Below are 23,875 nucleotides of genomic sequence, written 5' to 3'. Positions count from 1 at the left end.
GCACTCATTGTGCCATTTGCGTCACCAAACGGATTGCAAAAACGCTTTCCTTGGTTTAGCCAAAGTTGCTTTATTTTGGGCTAGTTTAGATACTCAAGAGCAAGGTTTTAAAACTAACTCAAGGCCACAGTCAGAATTTATAGGGGAATAAAACTACAAATGTCTTATTTGTCTTGACTTATAATAACAGGAAAACAAAATGTATACTTAGTCTGTTATTACTCTTCTTTATAACTTCAAAGATTACAAAATCTTTACCGAGGGGATGCTGCAACTTGCTGCAGGGCTGAAACCCTTAACTGTCCTTCATTTACTTGATGCAGGGCATCTGGTCTTATAATGGTTAGACTGTCCTGTAGATAACCTGCTTCCTCTGCAGGCTATAATTACCTTAATCCCACAAGCACTAACAGTAACTCAAAGACTCTTGCATTTACTACCCACAGCAAAGTGTTAAAGGATTACTCCATTTTCTTTAAAAAAATCTTGACAATTTACTCACCCCCACATCATCCAAAATGTTTATGTCTTTCTTTGTTAAGTCGAGAAGAAATTACGTTTTTTAAGAAAAACATTCCAGGATTTTTCTCCATATAGTGGATCTCAACAGTTTACAGTTTAAATGCAGTTTAAAATTGCAGTTTCAATGCAGCTTCAAAGGATCCGATCGAGGCATAAAAGGTCTTATCTAGCAAAACTATCATCATTTTCAGCAAGAAAAATAAAAAATATGCACTTTTAAACCACAACTTCTTGTCTTTCACCAGCCGTGTGACGCACACTTGCAGACTATTTTTAACAATAAACTGACACAAAGACATTAATTAGGGGGTGAGTAAATTATCAGGCTTTTTTAAAGAAAGTTGTGTATTCTTTTAACTAGTAAAGCCCAAATGATGCTTTGGTTTTCAAATGTATTCATTCACAAGCAATTTAATGTTTATGCAAGTCTGTAGGAGAGCCTGAAAAACTGAATGAGGCTCTCTGAACATACACATAATCCTCCCCTCACATTCAACACTGGCAAGATGAAAAGGGTGACCAAGAAAAAAGAAAATGCAGTTCAAGCACATGTAACCGTTTGCAAATCACCGACCTACATTGCTGAAACGGCACCATAAACAGCAAGCGGTAATCCAATGGCTAGTACAACCACAACACAAAGAATGCATCTTTGTCCCTTTTCTACAAGCATGCCAAACGTACCACACTAAGCTCTCCCTCGCTGTTCATTTGGGTGGGGATTATCACAAATTAGCCATCTGCATTATTTCCACATGTTCTGGTGGCAACAGACTTTTTACTGAATGAGAAGGAGCTACGAGTAAAACTTACACTACGGGGATTAAAGAGGAACTGTAAGCATGAGACACATGTTGGTTAATTGAGGCATATTAAGCAACTTAATAAAGAAATAATTAGTTTAAATGTCACTGTCATAAATTATGTTGAAGTCACAAACCACAGAAAGCTGTGATAAAGACAATCAGCAAATTCCCCAAGAACACACGTTGTGGTTAAGTAAAAACGTGTCAAGTAAACCTCAAGCGGTTATAAGCAAACCACACAAACCATTGGTCAACGGTCTTGGAAAGGTATGACATGCGCGACCTCTTCTTCACTATAAGTTAGGACAAGTATAATGACAAGTTTGGTATTTTAGACTTAAAGCCCAGTTTTCAGATTGTTTATGATGAAATAGAACGGTTTTAACTGAAATTTGGACATATGCTGGCCCAAGAATTTTTGGGTGTTTGATGTATCACCTCCCACCTCCACAACGGCTGCATAGGTGGACCGGAACAATCCCCCCCAAAATGCACCAAACCCTCGCCTACAAAGACGTGAAACCCAATGAGTGGTCAGGGGGGTGTTCACTGATATGCTCACACAAAAATCGCTGCAAAAGATGCTTTCCAACAGGTTACATCGTAGTTTTTGTCCAACTCCATTGACTTGTATTAGATGTGCTGTGAGGTACAGTATTACTCTGAGAACGGAAATTCAGTTGTTTGTATTCTTGCAATTGGCAAAGGCAGATTATCACCACCAACTGGGCTGGAGTGTCTATTATTCAAGCTCTCAACAGAAAAATGTACGGGTGTGAGGCGTTTGGAAAAATAGGTCCACAAGTTTACAATGAATGCTAAAACTAGAGGTCGACCGATATAGCTTTTTCTCTGGCCGATGCCGATATTTAGAAATCAGGGCAGCCGATGGCCGATATGTTTGGCCGATTTTCTATATGTACATAATAATCAAAATGTTCTCATCATTAGCAGATATTTTAAATGTAAAAATTTCACTATTTAAGTGCATTTATCAGACACAGATATTACCTGATACTCTGCTGTCATCATCTTTGATCAGTTTTTTACCATGGCTTTTATTGCTTTGTAGGATAAAATCCTTATTTGGTAGACCTTATAAATTATTTAGTCATCATAAAGTTAACATAGCAAATGTCTATGTTTTTTAGTTGAGACTGTTATTTAGGGCAAATCTTTCTAAACACATTTACATTCTCGTCTTTGTAAACGAAAGTTTAATGCATTTTAGGAAGGATTGTTCCAGTGCACCTATACACCCATTGTAAAGGTGGTGGGGTGATACAACAGAAACCGAAAATTCTTGGGCCAGCATCACATGTCCAAATTTCAGTCAAAACCGTTCTATTTCATCACAAACATTCTGAAAACAGGGTTTTAAGTGTAAAATACTGAACTTGTCCTTTAAGCAACACATCTAAATATTTTAAGTAATGACTCTTAGCATTAGTGATAGACCGATATATCGGGCCGATATTTGCGATACATGGCTTCCGTGTTCGCCGATTTTTTCTGCCATTATTTACAGACAGAGTGCTGGAAGCCGCAAGCGATTGCAGGTCATGTGACTAAAAACAACCAACCTTTCCATGACAACATCGAAAGCTCGGCCTAACAGCTGATCATAGCTGAACAAAGCGGGTTTTTATTTCTCATCTCTATGGGGCGGTTTCCCGGACAGGGATTAGACTAGTCCTAGGGTGCGTTCCACTCCAGTGCGAACTTCCCTAAGCACTTCCCCTCGGGGGAATCCCTGTCGCCATTTTTGAAGTGCGTTCCACTTCGTCAAGTGGACGAGGGAAGTTTGTATGGACAGACCCTCGCTCCCTCAATTTTGACCGAGGGAGCGAGTCTGCTTCATATGTACACTTCATGCAGCTTCACATCCCACAATGCAACACGATTGTGACGTCACTTCAGCAACTCGCGCTTTGCACATGGAGGGGGCGGTCTCCACTTTTCATGTGATCAAGGGCTTAGGGCGATCCATTTGAACCCACTTCAAGTGTTCTAGCAGTAGTGGGCACTCGTACAACGTAAGCAATGACGTACATCCGAGTGAACGAGACTGAGGGAAGTTAGCGAGGGAAGTTCATAAAAAAACAAACTGGAATGCAGGGCGAGACTAAAATAAATGTAAGAACTGTCCAAACTAGTAACATCTCTTTTTAAGAACCTGCAATTTTTTTACATAATTTTTTTAGGATATAAATTGAGTGAACAAAAGCAGTATCGGCTCCAAATATCGGCTCAAGAAAATCGGCAGCCTGTAATTAAGGGTGATGAATCAAAAATCGGTATCGGCACTGAAAAATCCATATCGGTCGATCCCTACTTAGCATGCAAAAACAAGACGTTTAGGTCTTTCAGCAAGTGTACAGTATTATATGAGAATGTAAATGTATCAAACAAAAGGCAAACCAAACTAGTCTTATCAGTGAATGTGTAATCCAAAACACACACAAACATTTACAGACCAGTACATCTTTTAAACAAAAGACCTTTTGGGCCACACATTTTGGGGCAGTTTCCCAAATATGGTTTAGTTTAGACAATGACAAGGCGTTAGTTATATTAGGTCATTTAAGTAGTCTATACAAACATACCAAACAAACGACACTACTGCTCAAGACAAAAATAAAACTAATATATTTTAAGATATAAGTGCAAGCAATTTTCAGCACATACATTTTAAAACCCTTTCAGGGAAACTGCCACTTTATGTACAGATGAAGCAAAATATACAAGCAATATCTATAGTGATCCAGAAATGCAGTTCAATGTTCTTAATACCGTTTAATTTTAATGAGATGCCATCACGCTCATCATGCCTAAAGCATATGTTAGTGAGCTAAATCAAATGTCATCATATTTGGAGAGTGCCAATGAGCTGCCAGTGTCCCATTTATTTATCTATATTAAGCTACAACTCATAAACTGCCACACCCAGAATTGCAAAACTTTCAACTTCTAAAGTTTGCCGTTTCATTCATTCAGTCCTCGTCTCGTATTTCACCTCACCTATTCAATCCAACTCTGCAAAGCCCTTGTCATCGTTGTTTTGCAAAGTCTGTCACACATTGTTAACAGAGACATGCGCTCAACAGCATTCAAACCCAGTTAAACGTATGAATGATGCCAAAAGAATCTGAGGGTGTTGAATAGCACGCACTTGAGTAATTCAGAAACTATTGTTTATATAACGTGGGTGTCCGGCAACGCTAAATTTACTCTAAATCAATTAACCTTGACATGAGTCTATAAAACAATAACAGTACTGTTAGTTGAATCATAGCTTGGTAATCCATAGCTTGATAAAGTCTCAGGGGAAGCAAACTATTGTAGCATATGCTCACGCCGAACTTTTAGGGTTAAGCAAAGTCAGCATTTTCAAAGCACATTAGCCATAACTGTGACTGAATAAACAGCATACATTCATCACAACTACTATATACACTTTTTTTTAAAAATATCTAAAGTTAAAAAACACTTTCTGTAACATTAAACTATCAAAAAGGGCAAAGTTAAAATATTTTTTTTTCTTAAGTATAACAAACATCTAGAATAGCAGAATTGATAGGTAGCCTAAATATAAATATTATCATCATAGGTTGAGATGTATAAATCTATCTGCTAATAAACATAAAGCTATAATTTGAGTATAATATCACAGTATATTACACAAACTACATTTGTATCACAATATAACACCACGTGGGACACAATCTGTAAGTTGCAACTTAAACTAATTCATAATTACTGAATATAAACTTAAACAATCATTGCAAATATATAACGCTAACTATTACAACATGTGCGCTGTTAAGAGCTACAAGCTATCTAGTCCTTTATTATAATGACAGTAAAACGTTTGAGTCATCATCACTTTGCATTAATGAAAGCGCATTTCAAATAACGTTAGATTGTTAACACTAGCACTTTATAATTTTTACATTATTGTTTTCGTAAGTTATGCATGTTGTGTACAAATACTTGAGACACATGCATGTAAAATAACCACGCAAATAAAGTAGTTTGAAACTGACATCGGCATTCAGCATGTGGCTAACAGCGACAGCTACAATGATGTAGCATCGTCTTGAGGACAGTTGACATGCTAACCGAGTGTCTCGTTTAAAGTTATGGATAACTTCGACCCTTCAAAACAGTCTGCACGTCCTAAAAAACATGTGGGGGTATCGAAGTGCCACTGAAAATATTTTATCCCCTAAATCTGAATAAACGCACGATAAAGCTCAAATCAAAGAGTTTGAATGAGCATCGCGATACCGCCCCCAAATCAACAGGCCTATTTCGCTACATTAAAACACACGACACGACTCCATTTAACTTATTTTGACTGAAAACATTCACATAAATACTTTACTTTCACTAACTGCACTCGGTGGACTGGGTCTGGCGGGTAACATCCAATATAAATGTGACAGAAAGCCCCGTACGTTTACACCGAGGTAACACATTAGCCTGCTAATAACCGTTATTAAGTCAGCACGCGCGCATGGCCAGGCCGCTGCTGCGGCAGGGCGAGCGGGCCAAATACAAACTCGCGGTGGACGAACGCGCACACACCGCAAACCTGCACACGAGGCCTCGTGACAGTTGAACGTGACGGTTGCGGTGCAATCGCGACGGCAGGCCAAGTGGGCTTCCCGAAAGCGAGCACATCGAATAAGCGCGTGAGGCTACGGCCTGCAAGCATGCTGCTGATTCAATGAGCTTCATCCATACCTCACAATGACATGTCACACATACCTCGCAGCGCTTCGGAAAGCACGGCCAAACAGTGATTTTTAAATAAGTTACGATCCGATCTTGATTAGCTGGATTTGACCTGAACAATAACTAAAAAAAACATGGAAAACCCCAGAAGTGTCTCCCTACCTGGTTGCTGTGCGAAGCCATGCTCCCGGTGAGACTTCTCCACAATTACAAGATGAATGTTTTCTCAGGGGGAAGGGGGGTGAGGTGAGTTTGTAGTACTTGGTATAACCAGTAAACACCTACTGTGACATGTTTACCATTTTGCGATGGTTCGTCATACAGCGGTATTACTCGAGTTCAGTGCCACTACTCCAGCATATCACGCTGTTTCCCCTACAGTCGCCGCCATCTTTATCTCGCGCTTGTGTGCTGCCAGTGGCTCGCGAGTGCGCGCTTCCCAGCGGACGCGTGCGTACTGGCCAGGAGGGTGGGCGCGCCAAAATGACGCGGAAATCCACATTGACATTTGGTTGCTTTAAAATTAATAGTTACATTTTTTATTTTGGACATCGATGAAAGGTGTACATTTTGTTCAGAGCAGCCTAATAATAATATAAATAAGAATACATTTTTACTGCTTTTATTACAAAATGTTATGGAGATTTATTTAAAACGAAATCTAAATGTAATTTAAAGATATCCTGTAGAGGTGTTTAAAAAAAACAATTGATTTAGCCTAAGCGGTTAGTACAACTAAGAATGACTAGAAATGACAGTGTTTTGGTTAGAATAAATGTAAAGTAAAATATCACCGGAGAAAAGTGCTGACGTTGTTTTGTTTATAAATATAATTTGTTGTAGATGTATTATAAAAAATACATAAAACAAGCCGGAGTGTAAAAAACATTAATTAATCAAAAATGGTTTATTCGTGAAAAATGTTATAAGTCTTCTGGGTGTTGTTTTTATGTGCAAACCCTCGTGACGCGATATGACGCGTATGTAGGGCGGTGCCAGAATCAGACAGGTTTCACAGGTGTACAGCTTTCCAACAACTCACCGAAACTCTTATAAATCAGCCATTTTACAGTCTAATTTTGTTGATTTCTCTTAGAAGGTAGGCTCTATGTTAATTTATCTCTTTAGTACACAGTTACTTTTGGGATTTGCATAACTTTGCATTGTTTTGAACGGTTTTTAGTGCAGATTTAGGAAATGCGACAGTAGCCTACTGAAGAGAAGCTACTAAATAAATGAACGTGAAATTGCAGATCTCGGTTATCAAATACAGAAAACTACAAACAGTTTTAATGTAACTTACCCAACCAAATTAATTTAGCTAACTCCAAGGACCTGTATTCTTCATGTTTCAAGGCTTGTTAAAGTTTAATTGTTTTCTGGCTTTATGCATATTTATTCACTACGTTGCTCCAACAAAATCTGGGAGGTGGTTTGTGCTTGGAGAACTAGTATGAATTTATTTAATATGACTTCATTTTTACTGTACATTTGTATACTGTACATTACAGACACATTTATATGTATTTATTAAAACAGTAAAAAAGTTTTTTTTCTTAGGCAATGCCGGAGCATTATTACGAAAGAAACAAAGACTACTCGAGTCAAGACCGGAGAGCAGGAGATCGGGGACGGGATTACAGACAGGATACAAGAAAGAAAGAGGAGAGGAGAACACATGACAGGGATGACAGATCACAGAACTACAGAAATAAACACAGAGATGCTTACACCCACAGGGATCCCAGTGTTTATGAAGACACCAGACATCATAGCCAGGCATTGTAAGTAATGATTTTAACAGGGTTGTTCCCACCTACATACATTACATTACATTTATTCATTTAGCAAATGGGTGATTCTCGCGAAATTAGACTTATGAGGTGTCATGAAACATTTTGATAAAAAGTAAATGCAAAGTAAGATTATCAAAATTAGAAGCATACATTATAATTATCTCTTCATGTACTATTTTGCACATGATTAAAATGACGATCATACAAACCAATTTTTTGTTTTTTCCACATTTAAAGGGAAAATTTTCATTACCGCAACGTGTCCATGACTGGATTTGGGTTCTTTGACATGGAAATATTTATAATTAAAAAAATCAAAAAATTAAAAACGTCATGGTACGTTATACTATTTACAACAAAGAAACATGGTATTTGGTGATCATTGGTAAATGCAGAAACAATAATAAGGAATATAAATGTGTCCAAGACCAATTTTCTCATCCTCCTCAACAATTTTCAATCATTGTTTAAGCCCTCAAGGAACTAACATTTTCAAAAAAAAATTATGTGAAGGGACATAATTGACTGTGACACTCAAGATGGCTACCAGGTAAATAGTTCTTATTTTTTCTCTCCAGATAAAAGTCGAAATTTTGTTTGTCATAGTACCTAGACAACTTTTTAGTTCTCATTACCAAAACATGAGTTTGTAAATTCATATATTTAATGTAATATCATGTTGCGGTAATGATAATTTTTTATAATGATAATCTAAAAATGAAAATAATTCTATAGGAAATATGTTTTAAATCCTCTAAAAATAATGGTTATAGTAAGTTCAGACCTTAATCTTATATGTGCAAAAATTGGCTTCAAGAGCTTTTTAAAGAAATCTGATGCTGGACACCTTCTAAGTCTGAATTTCGTGAGAATCACCCAGATGATTTTACGCAAAGCGACTTAAAAATGAGAGAGGATAGAGTTGTAGCTAGTGAAAGATGAAGATTATAGAAGATATGTAGAATATATAGACAAAGTTAGACTGTAGACAGTTGGCATTTATGTCACCTATAAAAATACACTGTGGATCATCTTGTTCTGAAGCATGTGATACCAGCAAAACCACACTTTGATGCTGTAAAGTCCTGTTTGTTTTAAATATTTCCTTTAGGTCCAGCAGCCCAACGACATCTTACCATGACAGTGAACCACAACATAGAGGGGCACTGTACAACCTAAAATACATCACCACAAGCAGAGGTAAACCCATTTGAGATAACATATTGTAACAATTTACTAATGATTAGAGAGTTGATTTGTAATCTACCAGTTGCCAGTTTGACTCCCAAAACTGGCAGGACACGATAGGCGCCTTTGAAATACATTTTTATCCACAATTATCTCTAGACAGTGAAAAATAAAGCGCACACAAGCCTTTAGAAGAAAACGGCCAAATTACCGTATTTCTATACAGTAGTAAAAGTTAGGTCATACTAACTAAACTTTTCAAACCTTTAACTAGTATTGTATGTATTAATTTAATTGCCATGTATATTTAATATCTCTATGTTCATCTCTAGGCATCTGTCAGGCCATGGAGTTCTTCTTAAACTTGTTGATTGTCATCTGCTCAGGAGTTAACTACAGTAACTCGGGTCAATATAGGGATATCGCTAGTTTAGGCGGTTTGTACCAGTACTACTATGGAGGAGCCAATGCATTCACTGGAGCAGATGCACAGAAGGTACAGGAGCTCGATAAACAATTTTATCAGCTCAAGCTGCCCCCCTATGTCTACAGCATGGCATGCGGTGGGGTGTTAATGATTTTCGCCTGTGCCGTGCTTGCTCTGGGAGTGTTTCGCATGCCGTACCGTTTTCCACCTCTGTTGCTTGCTGAAGCCTTGTTGGATGTGCTCATAGGTCTTGGATATATTCCCGGTGTGGCTTTTTACTTCATAAAGCTGCAAGAGATCTACAGCAACGCCATCTGTAAAGAAAGGGAAGCGATGTACAACAGCAAAGGTCACAGGGGATTTGACTGCAATCTGAACGGGTCAGACATAGCAGGCGGCTTGTTTGGTGTGCTGGGAATGATTATTTTTCCCATAAGTGCAGTGCTGGCCATCAGAGCGTTTATAAGAGTGCGGAAGATGAAGCAGAAGACAACGACGGAAGATGGCAACCTATGAGAGATAATGTTGAGAGTAAAGATTTTATATGCATGTTACTGTGATGACTAGTGTTACAATGTTAAAGTTATTTTATGAGATGTATTTTATAAGCAATGACTAGAAATGTTGAACCCTCAGATCAAATGTCAGTTATTTTATAATTTGCACGTCTTTTTTTATACTTTATTATATCTCGCATACAAAGTGCTTTTAATTATTTCCTTTTATGTACATTTTAGATTCTTTGCATAATTGCAAACAGATTTTATCAATAAAAACAATTGTAGAAAACGTCACAAATCATTTTTCTGTCATTCCTAAAGTTTAAACTAAGAATAACACAAAACATGCAGCTTGGTAGATTAAAGGTGCAGTAGAATGTTAAAGGAACATGCCCACATTTTGGGAATTTAGCTTATTCACCGTATCCCCCAGAGTTAGATAAGTCCATTCATACCTTTCTCACCTCCCTGTACATACTACTGTGCTGTAACTGTCTGACGCACCCCCGCTAGCTTAGCTTAGCACAAAGACTGAAAGTGAATGGCTCCAGTTAGCAAACTGCTCCCAATAAGTGACAAAATAACGCAAACATTTTCCTATTTATGTGTTGTGATTTTGTACACACCGTGTACAAATTCTCAGAAGGCGAGGCACTGCTACTTGGGCGGAGTGATTTGCACAACTCTGACCAAACTCTCTGCTCCTCACCAGTGGCTTCTCGGTTGCTGCGAGCAAATCACTCCACCCAGTAGCAGGAGTGGAGCAGTTTGCTAGCTGGAGCCATCCACCTCCAGTCTTTGTGCCAAGCCAAGCCAGCGGGGGGCTGCGTCAGACAGAGTCACAGCACACACGGACATGATAATGGCATGTATGGACCTATCCAACTCTGTGGGATACGGTGAACAAGCTAAAATCCCAAAATACGGGCATGTTCCTTTAAAATTAATGCATTCCTATCTTTTCACTGCATGCACTTTTAATCTTTGTACAGCATGTTGTGACTGTGTTAGCATTTAGCCTAGTCCCATTCATTCCTATGGCTCCAAACAGGGATGAATTTAGAAGCCGCCAAACACTTCCATGTTTTGCCTATTTAAAAAATGTTACATGAGTAGTTACACGAATAAGTATGGTGGCACAAATTAAAACTTTAGTTTGGAGCCATAGGAATGAATGGGGCTAGGCTAAATGCTAACACATTCAGGAAGCGCTATACAAAGATTAAAAGTGCATGCATTGAAAAAAAATAGGTATGTATTAATTCATCTAAGTTGGGGTAAGAACATAGTAAAATATTGAAAAACGGTGGTGTTTTCCTTTAAATTGTATTTAACTAGGCATAGATGAATAATACAAGCTCTGACATATCGTGAGCCTCAAACACTATTGTTTCTTCCTTATGTAAATCTTGTGCATGCAAAAGACACAGTCGTGATGTACGCCCCAACATTAAATTACACATTTAATTAATTACAATGCTAAAAACAAAGTTGTGACTGCTAAGTTAGCACTATATGCTAGCGTTTAGACATTACAGTTATGTTTTGCAGGTCTATACTGAAAAACACTAACTTAACACTCAGAAACATCCATTTCCAATCTCCAAATAATTGATTGATTTTCAAAATCTGTATCTTTGTCTGATACATACAGGCTCAAACGTAAGGTCTGTTTACACACACACACAGAGCTACCCAAATGAGCTGCTCTATGAAACGGCCAATCAGAGCAGAGCTCAACATTATTATTCATGACTCTTTCAAATAAAAGAAATAATAGACTATTTCATTCTGGGGACAAAATAGGGTTGTAAATGGACAATGAAGCCACATACGGTCTATGTAGATATTAGAGAACAATGTAACGTATTGTATCATGCATTTTTTGGCACCTTTAAATATAAATCAGTTTTCGTGTTGGATATTAAAATATTTTTATTCACCATTATGTACGGACAGAAAAAAAATCAGAGCACACAAGCCTGTAGACAATAAATTAAAAAAAGAAACGAAAAACAGAATATCCTTGATATAAAAGACACATGATTCACAGTAAAAAATTTTATTGCTACTTGGCTGAGAAGTTAATTAAAAATACAGCTTTCTGCTCAAAACTAAGCATAGCAGCATCTCAAATGAAACGATCCATCACTCGCTCGAAAAAATCCAAAGTAAGCACAGAGCTAGCTGACAAACAGCAAAAGTGCTTGCATGTAGTCTTTTACTTAATCAGTAAAACAACTCAAATGATTTCCTAAACTGAATACAATTTTATAATTTAACGCAATGAAAATATTCAGCAGTTTACTGCATGCTAAAATAGAAACTTAAAATATACATAATATACATTATGCTTCGGATATTAAAACAATTTTTATAAACAAAAATGTATTTTATACAAATAATCACATGATATATTCTTTATATATATATTTATATATATATATTCATTTATAGAGGGCATGCTTTTCATATTAAATACATGAATAATCATCTTCAAAGACATTACTTTAATGTGTGATTCTAGATTTTGCACTAGAGGACCTATACATTTGCATGAAACAATGAAGTACAAAAATAAACCTCAGCTTCTTGGCATTGAGAGGACATATTAAAGCATCTCTTGAAAAAATGACAAAAATGATGAAAAGATCGAGCTTTGGTCACGTCAAACAAGAGAAACATCATCTAAAGTCTTTCCACAGCGAACAGTGATTATCTGCAAATGTCCATAAATACACCAGATGAATGTGTTTCTTTATTCTATAAATTTTCTGTATCTGTGTCAGGGTAAAATCATAAACACACGCTTCATGCACCAATAACAACTCTCTCACACACTGAACAAATTTACAGACCTACATTCAGATAAATGTTTTCGGTGTTAAATAGTCAAATAAAATGCAGACTGATAAGTACTGGAAAAAGATGAGAATATTGCACTGGACATAACATGGGTGCTTGGGACAAACTGTTGCTCAAGAGTTTGTAAAAGACAAATAATGACAAGATCTGAAAACTGATAAAAATACAATTTTAGGGTCAGTTCTCTGAACATTTTCCTTCCTCAAACTCATTTTTATTATTGCAATGATACTCAAACAGACATTATAGTGTGTGACAGTTTTTCTGCAAATGTCCCTGCTGGGATGGGGAAAGGGTTTCCATTAAAACAAAAATGACACACATTATCTTTAACTACCAACATCTGTTTGTCATTGTGTGATTGTATAATCTTTTATCATTTTAAAGGGACACTCTTCTTATGGAATCCATTCAGCCGATCTCCGGGTCCGGCGCCAGCACCCCCAGCATAGCTCAGCACAATCCATTGAATCCGATTAGACCACTAGCATCGTGCCCAAAAACCATATCCAAAGAGTTATTATGTGCCTAGAAAATCGCAACTTTTAATTTTCTGTCGGTCTTAGTACACAATGTAACTAGAGAAGAGTCAAGTTTTAAATAGGAAAAATATCAAAACTCTTTGGTTATTTTTGAGCACAAAGCTAATGGTCTAATCAGATTCAATGGATAGGGATTGTGATGAGATCTCGTGCGACGAGATCTCGCGAGATTAAAATTGTATCGCGAAATTAATTATGTCACGAGATTTCTTGTGGAGGTGAAATGCTGGTCGTTTCTCAAACAAAAGGCTGCATCTTTTGGAGGTCGCATTTGTAGACTGCATACTTTATAAAGACTATCTTATTACAAAATATTAACAATTATAAAGTTTACTATTATATTAAGTTAATTGTAAATTGTTGTAATATGCTTATAACTGATGACGTATGCAGCCTGCATATGCGACCTCCGGAGGATGCAGCTTCCTGTTTGAGAAAAATCTTGGGTCCCGTCTCGTCTCATAGATTAACGGCGCATTCACACGGGGCGTAAGCGTTAACGCTTAACGGAAGGCTTGTCTGAAGCGTGGCCAACAGCCAATCACAGTGGCCGCTACACATACTCTGTTCTTCCATAAACGTAATTGGCTGGCTCTACCTAGGTTATTTGCATAAGGCGATCTGATTGGCTGACGCACGCGTTGCCGCTTGAAAAGTTGAGAAATGTTCAACTTCTGCCGTGAGCAACGGCACTGACGCGGCGCCGACGGATCCACAATTCAGTTCGGCAACGCATGACGTCACCCATTAAAAGTGAATGGGAAGCGTTAACGCTGACGCCCCGTGTGAATGTGCCGTAAGGGTGCGTCTCATTTCTCTGTCTTACCCCTTCCCCTTACCCCTTCACCTCGGTTTTGCGCGTTCATGTGAGGCGAAGTGTTGTCTCAATTCTCAGTTTGATCAAGGGCTAGGGCCAAGGCGTTAGGGATACATAGCCCTTGAAACTAAGTGTGATAAGGACCAAACTTGAAAGAGAGGGGTAAACGTTAACGTAGGAATATCTCAGGAGAGCCGGCATCAAGACGTTTTATTGATGAACGTCGAACTGTCAAGGAGTCGCACAAATGAAAGTAACGTTATTTTCTGCAGTTTGATTGAGATTATATTATGACACTCATGTTTTATGATACTTTTAATAAAATGTTCAAGTGGTTTTAATTGTAATGTTTTTGTTTTGAATCGCTAGTTAAGGCGCTAGCTAGCAGCTAAGTTATGCACTATTTGTTGAGCTCCGCTCAGGCAATCGATACCACACCTGAGACAACGGCATCTTCTTTGTTTGTCAACGCTTATCTGTTTACGTAGCAGCCAGTTAGCGGCAAGGGAAGGTGACGCAAACGGTAATCGAGTGGTGTCTCATTTTTTAGACAAACAATCTGTCTTACCCCTTTACTCGGTTTCGAGGGGCAAGGGGAAGACGAAGGGGAAGGGGTAAGACAGAGAAATGAGATTGGCCCTTAGTGTCTCGTCACATCCCTAATGGATTATGCTAAGCCATGCCAAAAGTGGTACCGCCAGACCCAGAGATCAGCTACATAGACTCCAAAACGGCAAAAATCAAAATGTTTAACTATAGGGGAGCAGGAAAATAAGCCTACCTTCAAAAAAAGTGGAGTGCCCCTTTAAGAAAGGTCATTTTAAAGGGAAAACCATATGTGCAACCATTGGTCCATCAAAACAATATTATAATATTCTATACTTAATTTAATGGGAGTGAGCGTGTTCATATAACTGTGCTTATTCTTCCCATCATAAGCACTTAAGTACCACCATACCATAAAGACTTTGATGGATAAATGTAAACTCCATAAGAGCATATCCTATATTTATAGTGAAAAATACACAGATCATTTATATTTGGCTGAGATTTCCAAGGACATTTGCTCAGTTTAACCCTGTTTTGGACAGGAGAACAGAGCACATGGATAGTTTAGGGAATAATCTAAAATACAACTGTTCAGACAAGTCATGAAAGAATACGGCCATGACAAAGAGACTGTAATCCTAACACGCAAAGACATACATATATATACTGTAGTTTCCTTCTTATCCTTAATCATTTTAGATCATTTTTAACATAAGATAATACTGATGAATCAAACTATAATTATATTGCATATCATCTATAAGACTGATGCAGATATGCATTGCATATGTAGGGGTATAAAGAGGTCTAAGGTGCTATGACATGCTGTATTCAATGTTTTCCAGTGCCGGTTGTAGTACTTTTTTAGTATTTCTAGTAGCAAATATTTGTTTCTATTAAAGCGCTGCAATGAATGAAATGGTTTTATAATTGAAAGTGCAGTGTGATGATGCCCGACTCGACATCAAACAAATCAAACAGGTAAATATTTGCAGAACTCGGTTTGCTAGCACAATATAAATCAGTACATTGTGTTTCAATAATCTTTCTTGTTAATTATAAATGCAAAATAAATATTTATCTCTCAAATATGAGAAGAAATCTAATGAAATGTCCAAAAATAATTGGCTTTCTGGACTAAAGAAGGTACACTGCAGCCTACGTTTGATGTCTTTAAATAGTTTTTTTATTAAAAAGCTCAGCTGTTTATCTTAATCATATCTGTATATTTATATATAGATAGATAGATATATTTTTTGAGCTTTCTACAAAGTGCATACACCTTTTAAATTAAATTAACAGTGTAAAACCTTTTAAATTAATACTTTTGTAAGATTCATTGTCCACTAGAGCTATTAAGCATTCGTGGGAATTCCCACGAAATATTCTTCACATTTCTAAATTGACACTGAAGTCAAAAGTGAATTAGCAACGGCTAAGTATTGTGCATTCAGCTACCAAAATAAAATAAAAAGATGTGCTTTTTAATTAAATCTAAGATGGCTTCATTTAAGAAAAGAGCGAGGGCTACCTGCAACAAGCAATTCGAAGCTGGATGCATCCCAAGTTTAAGGCGATTACAGAAATTAAATCGACCACTGGATTCAGTTCCCAAAGGTCAAAAACAAAACACTACTTTCCTTCAAATACAACTACATGTCTTTTGGCACAAGAACAACAGCTTCTGGTCTAATATAACAGACAAGCAGCTCTTCGAAGCCTTAAAATGCACAGTAATGGCAGTAAACTCATCGCTTCATGAGTCTTCCAAGATTAAAAGACATTTAACACTGGGATTCAGATTGGTCAAATAGTGGTCATTTACTTTATATAGCAAACACTTGTTTGCAGGTTTGGCACAAATAGCTTGCACAATATGACTGTGACATTAATTCAAAAAGAGTAAAATATATATTTGATCTAATTTGGACATTTAAGAGCTGAATGTCATGTCAATGCAAAATGTTTAGTTCGTTTTGAGATTTTAAATGTTAAATACAACATCCGCATTATAGCTAAATCTGGCCTTGACACCTAAATACGTATGCAACATGATATACGTATATATTGGCAAAATAGAAGAAGTGGGCTTTAGGTGCCATCAATAAAAATTGCAACAAGCCTGACCTCAATTTCCCAATTTGAAAGAAAAGGTGAAATGTAATAAAACGTCATACAGTACACAATGACTGCAGTGTCTAATAAACACCACTAGGTGTCCCCTCAAACCATGAGCTCAGCATTTTAAGTCCTGTATGCTATGATTGTAACTCAAATGACCTGATAATGAATCATCTTTTCTTTTCAAGTCCTCTGTTTAAACCAAAACTTCAGCCTGTTTTCTTACATGTATTGTGCAAGGCAAAAAAGCACACCCATCCACACACACAACACAGTACATTTACGCCCTGTACATCTTCATACAGAAAAAAAATTAATGCCAGAATATTTCATACACATAGTTACCGTTTCACTTTTTCCTTGATAATGAGATGATGAGAAAATAACCCGAACCTCACTCACCGACAGTAAACCTGCAAAGACCCAATGACATATTTACGACGTGATGCCCAGTTGGAACCCGGGTTCGGTCATACTGTATAGTCATGGCACACTCAAAACTTCAAGTACGACCCGAGACAGCTCAAGTTAAGGTTTTGTGAGGTCTGTGCACTAGATGTTTCTCACAATGATCTCCATTATTTTCCACTTTACTAGGTTCAGTTTCTCTCCAGGTAGGAGAACAATGAAGGCTCTCAGAAACCCAAGCATCTTCAAGAGGCACTTTTCTCATCTTTTGGTCTCAGTTTATCTGATAGTGTCTTACCGCCAGAAGGCAAATGTGATCACTGAAGCCTACCGAAGCCCGTGACCTTTGATATAAAGGGCAAATGTCGAAAATGAGCTTGCGCACGTGACGCTTAAGGTCCTTCAGCTCCTTGCCCATTTATTTCAAGACCTCAATCTTTCTGATTTCATCGGTCCTGAATGCGTGGCCTATGTGTGGACGTGAGCTACGCCACCACCGATCTGCCCGAAAATGCACATGCAGGGACCCACACGTAATGATGGTGCTAAATAAGAATTGGAATATCTCCGTGACAGGAAGTGCGTGCTTGGCTTTTGGATGTGGCCCTATGATGCAGAGATGGTGCGGTCGTTTTGCACCCGCTACAGAGCTGTGTCGTAGACATCCTGTTGCGGGACGGTGGTGGGGTGGACACCCGGGTGAGGTTGGTCCCAGTTCGGGGGTGTCGAAGGATGTAGTGGCCCAGGAACCACAGGGCTCTGGCCTCTCAACTGCTCTCGAACATCTTGTTCCAGACTGGGCGGTATAATCAACTGGTCTTCCGGGTCTTGCTGGGCTGGCGCGGCAAAATAACCCGACTTCTTTTTGGGAGCCTCAAGTGCTACTTCGATGATGTTGTGACTATCCTCCAGAGCCACTACTGAGCCATTGGAGAGCTTCTTTCCAAAGAGGCTAGAGGTGGACGGAGACTTCTTAAGATCCGAGATCTCTCTCCCGCATACGGCCAGCAGGCATCCGTTGGTGGCGGAAACTACAACGCTGTTTTGCCGCCGCATTTTGCTCTTGGGATAGTCCGAGCCCCGCGAGTCACGACGGCCATCCAGGTCCTTGGGGCTTTCGGGTGGCCCGGAACGGAGCTGAAAAGCACAGCAGTGAATATCTACCTCTACCTCCAACTTACTCCCGTTTGAGATAACGCCCTCCAGAGGAGCTTCGTCATCGCTGTCCAGTCCGTTGTCGGACTGATTGCTGGAGAAGGTGGCGCTGGAAGGCTGCCGCTGAAACAGAGCCGGGTGAGCCCCCGGCCCCAAGCCTATCGGCCCTGCGTTACACAACGGAGCGGCAGGGTGCAAACTGCAGCGACGCTCTGGACGGACAGTTGGCCCTGAAGAAGGGTGCTCATCCGAGGCCGTGGATCCAGCCTCGCTGCCCACTTCCGAGGCGGACATCTCGCTGTTGAACTCGGACGCAATGCCGCTGCTAGACGATGGGGTGGCTGGGTCTCCGGGAGATACCGTGATCGGTAAAGGTGCCTGGGCAGGCGGCCCACGAGCTTCTGCGGTCAAGAGGGGAGGATCACATGTACAGCTGTCTTCTCCGATGTGCAATGCCACCACCACTGCTCCTACATTGTCCCGGCATCCGTAGCTCTGCGCTAATGTGCAGAGCTTTTTGGCAGCAGCGCGGGGGTCCCTAACGGCCAGCACGGTACTCACCGCCTCCTGGTAGGAAACCTTTTGGAAGAGAGCTTTGTTTCCTAGGATCAGGAATTCGTCTTGGGAACACAGAGGCTCTGTGTGCACCCAGGGTTTGGGAAGCACACAAGGAAACAAGTAGGAACAGCCAAGTAACCGTGAGCAGCATGTCACACCGCTCACCTTGTTGTCCTACACGGATGAGAAACACAAAAAGGTCATGAGAATTTGAAAATCCAGTACCATTATGACAACAATCACAGCCCTACTAATGACCAGTTTAGACTAGAAATCGTTTACCATGTTTTAAAACACTGCTAACAAGCACACGCTGAATTTTCCTCGACTTACCTCTGTGATGATCGCTTTAGCCATTTTGACGCGTTCCATCTCCTCAGCACTCTGTTCTAGGCTGAACACCTTTGAGAGGGCGAGAGGTCGCCCGTCTCGACATAGCACAGCTTGACAGGTGCCCACATTGGCCACAGTGAGACCAAAGTAACTCCCGGGTTCAGACGACTCATGATGGATGTAGCAGAGCAGAGCAGAGGCACCTAGTTTCTGACCCGCCATGCCGAGTTTCCTGCAGAAATAAACAGCAGCGATAAGAAACACGTTTATTTATCATGTAGCAATCTGGGCACAAGGGCTAATGTAAACTTCTCGTTCATATGCTACAGAAATTCAAAACAATTTAGCATAAAGATTATTTTAGATAATAGGTTTAGATTAATCCAGGACTAGGTCTTAGTTATATTAGGACATTTAAGTAGTTTTTACATACAAACCTTACAAAAAACAATACTGGTGTGCATCTTGAGACAAAACAATGACATGGTCATGAATAAGATACTGTATGTCAGTACAGGGTGATTTTAAATGAAAGCAGCTCAAACATGCATTTTAGTCTAAGACTATAAACCCGGTCCAGGAAAATGCATCTTAAAGCAACACTATGTAGTTTTTTACCTTTAAATAATGTCTCTAAAATTATTTCAGTGATAGAACAACTTTTTACTTGACAAATTGTACTGTTGCTGCAACCTGAGCAGCCTCCTAGCTGCTACAAGCACACTCTGAAAGTGGCATTGGCGGGTAGAGCACACAGCCCCGCCCCTCCCCCTGTCTGCAGAAGAGTGTCTGATACCAGGCACTGTTGCGCTTTTCAACCACATGGGGGAGCTGTAAGTCATTTTTACATGAAAACTTTAAAGTTTTTACTTAAGGTTTTGTAGTTTCTGTTAATATCGCTTTTGTTATAATAATTCAACTGTTATAATAATTCAACTGTCCACTTTTTAAAAATTTACTTCTTTCATTTTGTAATGCTTTGGTACATTTCATGGTATTATTGCAGTCATCTGTCATATTTTTTGACTAAATGACATATTTGACATATTGACAGTCATAAGGGTCAATTTTAATAATTAATAGTAAGAAAAGCTTTATATTGATGTATGGCTTGTTAGGATATGACAATATTTGGCAGAGATACAACTATTTGAATATCTGAAATTTCAGGGTGCAAAGAAATAAAAATTATGAAAAAATTGCCTTTTATATGTAATGTAATGTATTAAAATATCTTTATGAAACATGACCTTTACTTGATATCCTTTAATGATTAAAAAAATCTATAATTTTCACCCAATAGACCATTTTGGAGTAGACGTCACTGCAAGCTGTGCACACAATGTGGTTGCAGAAAAACAGTGGAAATGAATTAGACACAAGTGAAACGAGCAAGATAACTTACTAGAAAATATCCTGTTGTGCTGTTAAGTGTCTGTTTAAATCATGTGCCCTACTGAATATAAAGAGTTATAGATGTATGAAAAACATAACGGTGAGTCATACCCCTGGTGACCTGTCTGTTCAGTTTCTTTTTCATGCATGTGTTTTACTAAACGAATATAACTCAAACTTTCATGCAAATCTCAAAATGTACTTTTGCCCTCCTGTAGCAATCCTTATCTGACAGCAGAGCAGCCTTTAACCCCACCCCTCGAATCGTCAGTCTGCTGCTATTTGTGTTGTAAGTCGCACTGGTATATTTTCTAGCATTAGCCAACAATACATTGTATGGGTCAAAACGGTGCCAAAAATCATTCGGATATTATGTAAAGATCATGGTCAATGAAGCCATTTAGTAAATTTCCTATCGTAAATATATCAAAACATTTTGTGAGTGGATGTAGCAAAATCGCGAAAAAATTGGCCAGAAACTCACATATAAACTTTACTCCTGCTATCTGCTCTTTGGGAAATACCCACTCAAATTTGGTATCAGTTTAAAATCGCAATGAAATTGAAATAATGAAAAATGTTTTTTTTTAAATTATTCATCTGTGAGCTTCATTTTTTTCATAATCTTTTATCAGAAATGCAAATTTCCTCCCCTCCTTGAAACAATCTCTGTTTACATCCAATCATATAGTATGGCAGGTGGACGGGGTCCACGCAAAGATCACAGCAATTAGCAAATAGCAACATGATCCAACTTCAAACAATCCAATCACTTCTCAATAGACAAATTCAAAGCTTAAAGGTGGGGTGCATGATTTTTGAAAAACGCTTTGGAAATAGGAGTTGGGCCGAGTACCAAAACACACTTGTAGCCAATTAGAAATAAGGGGCGTGTCTACTAATGGACATCGCTGCCTGGGTTGCGTACGTGTGGGTCGGGTCTATCAAAAGAAGTTCCAGATTCTACTAGGGTAGGGGCTTGTTTGTTTAGGTGATTTCAAATGTCAACATTGGCTTTCAGAGATCGTGCACCCCGCCTTTAAAATATCCGTTTTAATTTTTATCTTCTCTTCTCAATGTCATTACAGCGGTAAGCCAGTCGAGAGTGCTAAAACAAAGCTGTTCTTTATATTATACGTTGCTAAGAACTCCATTTGGACAACTTCAAAGGCAAATTTCTCAATATGATTTTTGGCACCCTCAGATTAAAGATATTTGAATAGTTGTATTTTGGCCAAATATTGTCATATCCTAACAAAATATACATCCTATTTACAATTTCAGAAAATGTGACCCTTATTTCTTACTCCAGGGTCACATTTCTGAATGAAATGCCTACTTTTCTAGATCCCATCAATTCACAATGAAAAAACAAACCATGTCGGCTGTCTTCCTTGTTTGATGTTCTGTTTCTCACGTAAAAATGTTACAATATGGAAGTAAAAAAGATGACAATGTCCTCTTCAAAGGGACTTTGTAAAAAAAGTGCTATATAAAAACATTTAAATTGAATTTAAGTTTTTTGTTTGTGTTTTGCTGGCTCTTATTTATCTCCCTAAACATCATAAGCTTCTCTAAATTGTCTAATGTTTGTTAAATAAAATAAGAACTTATCCAGCCTCAGCATTTGCATTCATAAATGAACGCTTAATCAGGTTTTGTGTACGTGTAAAACACACCTATGAGAGGTTAGGAAAGTGTTGCACATGTATATGGTGTCCACACCGGAGTGCTGTATCTCCTCTGCCAAAACATCTCCCATGGTGCACTGCAGTAGCCTGGAAACTTCCTCATTACGGTCACCATCGAAAATCCCATAAGCTGCCTCGGTACTGTCTCCAAAGCGATCCACAGCCAGCACGGACACGCATAACCTACAAAAGCACATAAAAAGCAAAAACACACGCTTTGTTAGATGATTTCCAGTAAAACGACACAAAACCAAAATGTCACAATGTGTTTGAGATCACATTACGACTACATTTAATTAGTAATGGATACGGCGATATAGATGCATACGTAAACTCTCTCTGACAAACGCACAAAAGTGGCCGCCTCACCGAACGACTAGTACCAAGAAAGGATGAGATATTCGAGACAGACTGCTTTTGAAAGTGTGGAGGTAATGCCCTTTACAGGGGGTGCCAGGCACACAGAGGTCACATTAAACATGTAGAAACATGATGTTTAAGCCTATAGGAAACATTCAGCATTTAAAAAACATGACCGCTGTTTGTTTTTTGCCCTTGGGTAGATAAAAATGTCAACGGTTCATGATATTTAGCGGGGGTTTAAAGAATGCCTTAAAATGTGTATTTCTTTGTAGAGGATGTATTGTCTACATTCATTGCTCACTTGTTTCTTTGACCGCACATCTCAGCGTAACCATGATCCCACAGGGTGGACGACCCCTGTGAATCTCCTGACGTCACAGCTGGTTTCTGGTCTAGCTTTAATGTACTTATGTGACTGGTAAAGAGAAGACGGCAGACATGTGGGAGATAAAAAAGAGACAAAATCAGACCCAGGTGGTTAAATGTTTACAAACTGGTTATTAATATTCATCAACTGTATAATGACAGAAGACAGGTCGGAGGACAACGTGTTTGCGGTGTCTCACCTGAAGAGGTTAAGGGTTCTGTGTTCTAGCATGAGACTGCTGTTACCAGTGAGGTCCAGCTCTTGTAGTGTGGAGGGCAAAGAGTCCGGCAACAAGATTTCGGTCTGCTCATTACAACTCACATCTACCAGCTACAAACAACAGATCAAGCATACATGTTAATGTTTATTTGTATGGAATGCAAACTAAATCATATTATCAATTTTTTTTCATTTTCATGCACTTTCATTTAAAGCAACGTACAAATAAAAAGTGCATTTAACGTTTTGTTGAAGGAGTCATGATTAGGTGTAGTCTTTGAAGCTACAGTATGTTAGGAACAGTATGGGTAGGAACAGAGTTGTAGCTAGGGAAAGATGAACATAGAAGATAGTGGGGTTATAAATACAGTTGTGTTCAAAATTATTCAACCCCAACTGAAATTGATTGTTTTGGCCGGTTTGACATTGATTTTGATCATTTAGTCATCCTGCTTACAATTACATCAAAGAGGCATGTGTAGGTCAGACAAATATAACATAACATTTATAATG

General features: G+C 38.7%; 3 protein-coding genes across 5 annotated transcripts in view; 1 reads left to right on the top strand and 2 right to left on the bottom strand.

Annotated features, from left to right (window-relative positions):
• usp10 (ubiquitin specific peptidase 10) overlaps positions 1-6,524 on the bottom strand; it is a 40,939-nt gene extending 34,415 nt beyond the window's left edge. For all 3 annotated transcript variants that reach the window (XM_055212963.2, XM_055212972.2, XM_055212980.2), the window contains exon 1: positions 6,231-6,524. In XM_055212963.2, the coding sequence (XP_055068938.2) occupies positions 6,231-6,251 (21 nt within the window). In that variant the 5' untranslated portion in view covers positions 6,252-6,524. The remainder of the gene's footprint in view (positions 1-6,230) is intronic.
• Positions 6,525-7,012: 488 nt separating this feature from the next.
• Positions 7,013-10,268, top strand: marveld3 (MARVEL domain containing 3). Its single transcript, XM_055212993.2, has 4 exons — positions 7,013-7,167; positions 7,629-7,852; positions 8,976-9,064; positions 9,385-10,268. Exons 2-4 carry the CDS (start codon positions 7,632-7,634, stop codon positions 9,993-9,995), a joined length of 921 nt encoding a protein of 306 aa, XP_055068968.2. The 5' UTR covers positions 7,013-7,167; positions 7,629-7,631; the 3' UTR covers positions 9,996-10,268.
• Positions 10,269-12,025: 1,757 nt separating this feature from the next.
• Positions 12,026-23,875, bottom strand: part of phlpp2 (PH domain and leucine rich repeat protein phosphatase 2) — a 90,478-nt gene continuing 78,628 nt past the window's right edge. The window contains exons 15-19 of the mRNA XM_055212943.2: positions 23,343-23,473; positions 23,078-23,191; positions 22,402-22,596; positions 19,328-19,559; positions 12,026-19,168 (exon numbers count right to left, since the gene is read on the bottom strand). Of these exons, the coding sequence (XP_055068918.2) occupies positions 17,924-19,168; positions 19,328-19,559; positions 22,402-22,596; positions 23,078-23,191; positions 23,343-23,473 (1,917 nt within the window). The 3' untranslated portion in view covers positions 12,026-17,923. The remainder of the gene's footprint in view (positions 19,169-19,327; positions 19,560-22,401; positions 22,597-23,077; positions 23,192-23,342; positions 23,474-23,875) is intronic.

Source organism: Misgurnus anguillicaudatus, chromosome 21 (genome assembly GCF_027580225.2).
Source record: "Misgurnus anguillicaudatus chromosome 21, ASM2758022v2, whole genome shotgun sequence".
NCBI classification, from domain to species: domain Eukaryota; kingdom Metazoa; phylum Chordata; class Actinopteri; order Cypriniformes; family Cobitidae; genus Misgurnus; species Misgurnus anguillicaudatus.
The sequence above is the reverse complement of the archived record's forward strand: the minus strand, read 5'-3'. Positions and strand labels throughout refer to the sequence as shown.

What these genes read in the sequence shown, in the direction of transcription:
- marveld3 (XM_055212993.2), top strand. Translation starts at nt 7,632, where the DNA reads ATGCCGGAGCATTATTACGAAAGAAACAAAGACTACTCGAGTCAAGAC. An exon ending in AGACATCATAGCCAGGCATT is followed by an intron (nt 7,853 to 8,975) that starts GTAAGTAATGAT and finishes TATTTCCTTTAG; the next exon opens with GTCCAGCAGCCCAACGACAT. An exon ending in ATACATCACCACAAGCAGAG is followed by an intron (nt 9,065 to 9,384) that starts GTAAACCCATTT and finishes GTTCATCTCTAG; the next exon opens with GCATCTGTCAGGCCATGGAG.